Source organism: Octopus bimaculoides, chromosome 17 (genome assembly GCF_001194135.2).
Source record: "Octopus bimaculoides isolate UCB-OBI-ISO-001 chromosome 17, ASM119413v2, whole genome shotgun sequence".
Lineage (NCBI taxonomy): Eukaryota > Metazoa > Mollusca > Cephalopoda > Octopoda > Octopodidae > Octopus > Octopus bimaculoides.
Genome location: NC_068997.1, coordinates 19,986,914 through 19,994,989, shown reverse-complemented (window position 1 = coordinate 19,994,989; position 8,076 = coordinate 19,986,914). Strand labels below are relative to the sequence as shown.

Here is an 8,076-nt window from a genome sequence, read left to right as displayed (position 1 = left end):
ATAGATAGATAGATAGATACATATACATACATACACAAGTGAGCACATGAGTGCAAAACAAGGTGGAAAAAATAGTACTTGAATACCAAAGGTAGGGCATCACCAAAACTGTTCGCCAAACAGGATCATAAAACCTGACTAACAGCCCTGTGATATATATATATATATATATATACACACAATTTAAAAATAGGATAAAATCTTTATAAGAATTTATCAAGTAGTTAGTGTGAAAAAACCTCATAAGGGAAAAATCCATCAATTATTCCCTATAAATATATTTATTTATATTAAGGACGTTACTATACATAAATGCCTCATGCTAGGAGGGACTCTTAAAGTCAAACTACCATAATAAACACATTTTTACCGAACGCGGGGGAATGCAACTCTCAATAATAATAAAATGTAACAACAAAAGACTGAGACCTCAATATTAGAGAAAATGAACATTATTTATATGTGTCATAAGTTAGAATAAAAACAGTAAAAGGTTACCATTAATAGCTGACGTGAATGTATCGTAGCTCTTCGCTCCGACATTCGAAACTCTGAGTACTATAATGACAATCTTTTACTGTTTATTCTAGATTATAACACACACACACATATATATATATATATATCATTCTCTTTCTAGCACCAGCTCTAACCCAACTTTTATCTAGTGGAGGCATGTGGCTTAATGGTTAGGTTGTTGGATTTCTGATTGTAAGATTGTGGTTTCAATTCCTGGACCAGGTGATGCATTGTGTTCTTGAGCAAAACACTTCAACATTACTCCAATCCACTCAGCTGGCTAAAATGAATAATCCTGCAACACACTGGTGTCCTGTCCAGGCGAGGAATTTATATGCCATGGAAATTGGGAAAATGACTCCTATGAGTCTGCATGACTCGAGATGGTAACTTTACCTTTTTTTTACCAACTTTTATATAATGTTTTATTGAAATTTTATATAGTGTTCTCCAAAAATTTTTTTGGGGGGGGGAATAAGATAATGCAGAGAGGTGACACTGGAAGAATGAAAACACACACCATAAGCAGGGAACTATCATCATCAGCTTCATATATGTGTGTGTGTGTGCGTGTGTGTGTGTGTGGAGAACCTGTATATTCAGTCAGACATTACTGTATTGTCTCCCTTTATATCTGTATTGCCATTTCATTGCCTGTCCTGCAACAACAATGGATTAAGAACTAAAGCAGTGAGCTTGATGTAATCAACTAAAACTCTTATAGATACTGCTCCAGCAAAGCCACAATCACTAATGACTGAAACCAGTAACAAGAAAAATGAAAGACTTTATGGCCATGTGGCAAGGAGTTTACTTCCCAACCACAAGACTTTGGGTTCAGTCCCACTCCATAGCATTTTGGGCAGGTGTCTTCAACTATAACTCCGGTGAGTGGATTTGATAGACAGAAACTGAAAGAAGCCCATCATTTATGTGTGTGTATATATATATATATATATATATATATATATATATATATATATATATATTGTACAGTAAAGATTACCTCACTCTCTTCAATGATGGAACTGTTAATTCCTAAAACTCTCTATTAAGGATCTACTTCAACTTTTATTCCTCTGAAGATGGAATAGTCTGCTACTATATGGAAAGCTTGTCTTCGTCTGCTGGGAAAGGTACCATATGCACGTCTATTCTGGAAACAGCTGTAAAAGACTATCTTCTTGCTCACTTACTTCTATGGTATATTCTATTTTAACAACTCTGCATAACGATTGTTTGCCTGTATGTATATGTGTGTGTGTGTGTGTGTCATTCTGTTTGTGTCTATTCCTCCCTCCCACCACTTGACAAGTGGTGTTGGTTTGTTTACATCCCACTGAAAATTTGTGGTTTTGCAAAAGGGAGTGATTGAATAAGCAGCAAACTTTAAAGGAAAATAGGTACTGGGATTGATTCATTTGATTAATACACCTCTAAGCAGTCTTGCACCATGGCTGCAGTTCAGTGACGACTGAAGCAAGTAAAAGATAGAATGAGTAATGAAATAGATACTCTTTTACTCTTTTACTTGTTTCAGTCTTTTGACTGTGGTCATGCTGGAGTACCGCCTTTAGTCGAGCAAATCGACCCCAGGACTTATTCTTTGGAAGCCTAGTACTTATTCTTTCGGTCTCTTTTGCCGAACCGCTAAGTTACAGGGACATAAACACACCAGCATTGGTTGTCAAGCAATGTTGGGGGGACAAACACAGACATACAAACACATACACACATACATATATATATACATATATACGACAGGCTTCTTTCAGTTTCCGTCTACCAAATCCACTCACAAGGCATTGGTCGGCCCGAGGCTATAGTAGAAGACACTTGCCCAAGATACCATGCAGTGGGACTGAACCCAGGACCATGTGGTTGGTAAGCAAGCTACTTACCACACAGCCACTCCTACGTGAATATTTGGAAATATACAGGCAGCTGCTTTAGAACTCTCTCTCAGAAGTCTAAGTGGCTGTCCAAGCATATTACAACAACAACAACGATGATGATGATGGTGATGATGATGATGAAGACGACGACGATGATGATGTTGATGATGAAATAAAAAAAGGGAGAAAAAAATGCAAGAAGGAAAATAAACAGGTTACATACCTGATATTATTCATCGGAAAATTTTAAGGAATCCAGTAGGAACCTTGTCTTTCGGTCCCATGAGCATTGGTGCTTGGTTTTTATGAGTTATGATTATCTGAAGAATGAAAGACAATATGACTTCAGAAGACAATTGAAACAAAGTTTAGACAAAAAAAAAAAGATCATTAACATCTATATATATATACAGTTTTGGAGTTACAATGAAATTGCCTAGAAGTTATTTAAAGAATAATGAGCAGTTACTCTGGCAATTAATTGGGCATCATATCTACAGTAGTAGAAAATTTCTCAGAAATGCCTTCAGGATGAAGATTATGGGTTTAAGTGCAGGCAAATGTATTTAGTACAGTGAACCAAAATGAATTTTTAATCAATTGAAATTATATTCATCATAAGAATAACAATCATTAGTGTTAATAAAAATTCTTGACAAGTAAGGGAAGGGAGAGAACTAGTTTCCATCTTCTTGCAATACAAAGATAAACTTGATCTTAGAGTTCAACATTAAACTCAGCCTTAGAGTTCAGCAAAAAATTTGCTTCAACATGGACATACTATTTAGACCAACGCTCTTGTAAAAGGCTATAGTGTTGTGGTATTGAACTCCAAACCACATAGTAGTCATGCAAACTTGTTGACCATACAGCTATATATCAAAAGCTTAATCTTGTCAACAATCAGGTTGCAGTTAAATGTTTAAGTGAGGTTTAAAGATTCTTTTGTGAGTTTTTGTATGGCTTTGTGTCTTCCATGCTGCAATTGTTTCAGTTTCAACGCACAGTCTCAGATTGAATTACTTGCCTTGAATAAGCCCCTCTGAAAATAACTCAAGATTGTTAGGCACAAAACAGGATTGGTAAACAGAATTAATATAGAATCATAATCTTACCGTACAAGGATTTTGTACCCAAGGCTCTCCATCAATTTGCATCGGCACCCGTTTTTTAGTTCTGGAAAATAAAAATAAGAAATTATAATAAGGAAACTTCTAAAGTGATATGGATGTAGAATTAGCAGAATGTGAAAAACGGAAATTATTTTACAATAAAAATTTATGTCTTACTTTATCTTTAGATTAGATGTCTGCGCTAATCGATTCCCAGACCTGACTTTCCCGCTAACCATTCCAGCATGCAGACTGTTTTCCACTCCAGCAACTTCAAATAATTTATCACCAATGTCTGAAATACGGGGGGAAAAAAAAAAGGTAAGTGTTTAAATGACAAAAGGATGATTCCATAAGCAAAAAATGTTAGAATAGCATAGCTAAAATCTTAGTATATTACAGGCACTTGAGTTATTAATTCTGGAGAATGGAGAAATAGAGAAAACTATATGTGACTGAGACATGAACTTAAAACAGTGAGACTAGATATCAGGTCACGAGGGTCTGGATATCTGTATTTTACACTCAATGTTGCTAGTTGCTATTAACAAGGAATCAGTTTAAAGAAAGTTAGGAAGATTCAAATTGGTTAAACATTTCTTGAGTCTGAGGAATAAATTCTCGTTTATTAAAGTCACAGCTAGCAGACTTCTACAATGATGAAACAAGGCTTCTGTAATAGCAAAAACAGATTCTGTAGAAATTTTCTGAAAGTTAGACTCTCCTCCAAGAAAGATCATAACCCACCTGAAATGCAAGCTTGGAGTTCAGTTTTGGACTGAGGGTAAGTCTTTTGGTCTTTCTTTTTCTTGACACTTTTAAGTATCTTTTGTTTTTGTTTTTTGGTTGGGTTTTCACCCCACAAAGATGCTCCACCATAAATGGTTGGTATGTTTAACATGGCAATACCTTCAAGACCAGAACCTTTATGCACCTCTAGAGAACAGTCGTCACACTGAAAAATAATAATAATAATAATAATAATAATAATAATAATAATAATAATAATAATAATAATGATAATAATCCTTTCTACTATAGGCACAAGGCCTGAAATTTTGGGGACAGGGGAAAGTAGATTACATCAACCTCAGTGCATAACTGGTACTTATTTCACTGACCCTGAAAGGATGAAAGGCAAAGTTGACCTCGGTGGAATTTGAATGTAAGGATAGATGAAATGCCACTAAACATTTTGCCCAGCGTGCTAACAATTCTGCCTAATAATAATAATAACAGCCAAAAAGGTGGTGCTCCAGCATGGCCGCAGTCAAATGACTGAAACAAATAAAAGAGTAAAAAAGTAAACAAAACTGAAGCCATAAACATGTTGGCCATGCCTGTAAGCTAATAGAGCTTCAATGTTGTGAACTGGTTGATCTCTGAGGTCAACAAAGTCAATATCATCATCATCATCATCATTGTTTAACGTCCAGCTGTAGAAACTCTGCCAAATCAGATTGGGGCCTGGTGCAGCCATCTGGTTTCACCAGTCCTCAGTCAAATTGTCCAACCCATGCTAGCATGGAAAGCGGATGTTAAATGACGATGATGATTGAACATGAACATGAACATGAACATATAACATATCGATATCATCAGATATTTCAAGACAGAGTGGAGAGAATTTTCATCTCTGAAGGTATGATGAAGTGGATGTGTTTTATACCCCAAAACTTTAAGTAATGCAAAGTGAGTCAAATCTCCATCATTGCATATTATCCAAAACAATCAGTTGAGAAAAGCAGCTCATTGAAGAATGTCATGGTTTACTACTACTACTACTACTACTACCAAGCCTAATTCAAACTAATAGCAGAGGAAAATTCCTCTTCGAACGATGTCATACTTATATACTCTGAAGAGATTGTACTAATAATGCATAAATTGCTGCATATGAATATGCAACAATATGCAGTTAATGCGATTGAAACACTCGTTGCACAGTTATTATGAATAAACTAACTGGAAATAAACATACTGTTTGAATGTTCAAATTCTTCCTTCTCCTTATCAATATATGTGTGTGTGTGTGTGTGTGTGTGTGTGTGTGTGTGTGTGTGTGTGTGTGTGTGTGTGTGTGTGTGTGTGTGTGTGTGTGTGTGTGTGTGTGTGTGTGTGCCCTGCGCGCGTATCATTTGGTGTAGCACAGAAAAGGCAGACATTATCTTCAGATATGTTATGGTGCCAAGATTAAGATTAGAAGACTAAACATACATACCGATACTTCAATATTTTCATGCAGGCTCTTGCAAGTTGCAGAAAACGTTTCTGATGTACCAAATTCAAAATACCACATTTTGTTCTTTATTCTGCAATAAATTCACAAAGTTACATTAAATTCAAAAACATTCCAACAATCTCAATTTTCAGGCCCCAATTATTTTTCTATATATTATGAGCTGAAGTGAACTACTGTTATTTCTAGTGGGTGAGTATCCTCCAGTGAGGATGAGCACAAATAGCTCGAAATCATACGGTCTAGAGGTCCTGTCACTGGGAGATGATAGGGTTCGCTCCCACACTTGCAATATAAATTGGGTGCTGGTTGTAGTGATAACCAGCTGGAGGAGGCATCTTTCTGGGGTTAAAATGGTAGTAACATTGGTTCCTATGGAACAGCCATGTTGAAGTGGCAGTAAACATTACTTTTCAGTATAGTTACTGCTTTCATCTCTTATGGAGATTTTCTAACTAATTTGCTTGATAAAAACGTCAATCTTAGAATTTATCTACATTTAAGCAATTATTACTGAATACTGAGAACAATGTTTTGACATTCTGAGAACCCTAACAGCACATGAAAAAAACAAGAGAATATCAGAAATGAAGTACAAGTTTGACAAATGGCTAGAATACTATTACTGGCATAGCATTTTGACAAGGCATTTAATAGTCAACAGCCCAGATGTTCAATATATCAGTGTGTAATAAAACAAAATACCTTACTGTAAAGTATGAAATACATATAATATTTCAACTGGAAAAAAGAAAAATTTAAATATTCCTTCCAAAACTAACCTGCTATTAAATTTCTCTGGATGTTTTTCTCTCATTGTATGGAAACGGTGGCAAATGGAAGCATCCTGACAATAACAAGTTGTTACAAAAGAATAAGAATTAATTTTGAAACAGTGATAATCAAATAGTTGGTGTATTTTGGGAGGGTCATGTTGCCAATAAACACATACACACTGGTTCTATTTCTCTTCCTTCTATTATCATTACTAGTCAAGTAGCTAATTAATTAACAAATTAACTTTAACTGATTGTGTGATTAATCATTCGATGAATCAACTAATCAGTAGTTTGTCAAAGCCCATTCATCACCATTCATGAATATTATCAATAATGTGCTCTCATTACATCAAGCTGTCATGTATTCAAACTGGATAATTTGATTTCATTTAATGCAATTAAAAGTTTGGGTAATCGTGTTACTGAGAGCATGAATAATGATGAACACGAGGTAAATATAAAAGATTGATTTTCATGAAATCAAGAACGAGAATCAGGAACAAAGACATTGAATTCTATGTTCACAATAGTGATGGATTTCACAGTTTATATATTTTTTTTCAATTTTTCAATTTACATTTAAATTTTAAGTTTATTTTTGTAGTTCACCCACAATACTGTATGAGGTTCAATTAAAAAAGAATAATAAAATAAACTAGCTGTTCAAAAATTAACTTTTTCATCTTCAAAAATTAACTTTTTCATCTTCAAATTAACTTTTTCATCTTCAAATGTGATGTTACTTTTGTAGGGGTGCAAAAATTTACCAAATATTTACTAGGCATAGCTATAAATTATCAAAACAACTGTCAAATATAATTCTAATTTTGGCACAAGGCCAGCAAAAGGTGGGGAAGCCAATTATGTCCATCTCAGTGCTGAGCTGGTACTTATTTTATCGACTCTGAAAATATGAAAGGCAAAGTTGATCTTGACAGCATTTGAACTCAGAATGAAAATAAGAAGAAATGCTGCAAAGAATTTTGTGCAGCATGATAATGATTCTGTCTGCTCATTGCATTATAATCATTATAAATCGAATGATGTTTGTCTACTCACCACTCCAATAGAAAAATAGTTGTTGATGATATTAAGCGGTACAGCGTCACCAGGTTCACCACTTTCTTCAACATCCTTCACCTCAATGTGCCAACGATCTAACATCACTTCGGTACTTTTCTCAATAGAATGAATAATTTTCTCTAAACTTTCTCCTTCATATCCTGTAAAAAAAAAAAGAAAGAAAGAGAGTGAGAGAGAAAAGAATATCAAATTAATATTATAAGCACAAGCATGGCTGTGTAGTTAAGAAGCTTGTTTTGCAACCATGTTGTTTTTGGGTTCAGTCTCACTAAGCGGCACCTTGGGTGACCAATACCTTATGACCAATACTTTATGATTTTAGGGCGGCAAGCTGGGAGAATCGTTAGCACGCTGGGAGAAATGCTTAGCAGTATTTCGTCTATCTTTACATTCTGAGTTCAAATTCCGCTGAAGTTGACTTTGCCTTTCATCCTTTTGGGATGCACTGG

At 35.0% G+C, this 8,076-nt stretch overlaps 1 protein-coding gene across 11 annotated transcripts in view; it reads right to left on the bottom strand.

The window, feature by feature from the left end:
* Positions 1 to 2,619: 2,619 nt before the first annotated feature.
* Positions 2,620 to 8,076, bottom strand: part of LOC106879787 (diacylglycerol kinase beta) — a 391,710-nt gene continuing 386,253 nt past the window's right edge. For all 11 annotated transcript variants that reach the window (XM_052973954.1, XM_052973955.1, XM_052973949.1 and 8 more), the window contains 7 exons: positions 7,604 to 7,767; positions 6,548 to 6,612; positions 5,748 to 5,838; positions 4,274 to 4,481; positions 3,704 to 3,821; positions 3,530 to 3,590; positions 2,620 to 2,734 (listed from right to left, as the gene is read on the bottom strand). In XM_052973954.1, coding sequence (XP_052829914.1) covers positions 2,648 to 2,734; positions 3,530 to 3,590; positions 3,704 to 3,821; positions 4,274 to 4,481; positions 5,748 to 5,838; positions 6,548 to 6,612; positions 7,604 to 7,767 — 794 coding nt within the window. In that variant the 3' untranslated portion in view covers positions 2,620 to 2,647. The remainder of the gene's footprint in view (positions 2,735 to 3,529; positions 3,591 to 3,703; positions 3,822 to 4,273; positions 4,482 to 5,747; positions 5,839 to 6,547; positions 6,613 to 7,603; positions 7,768 to 8,076) is intronic.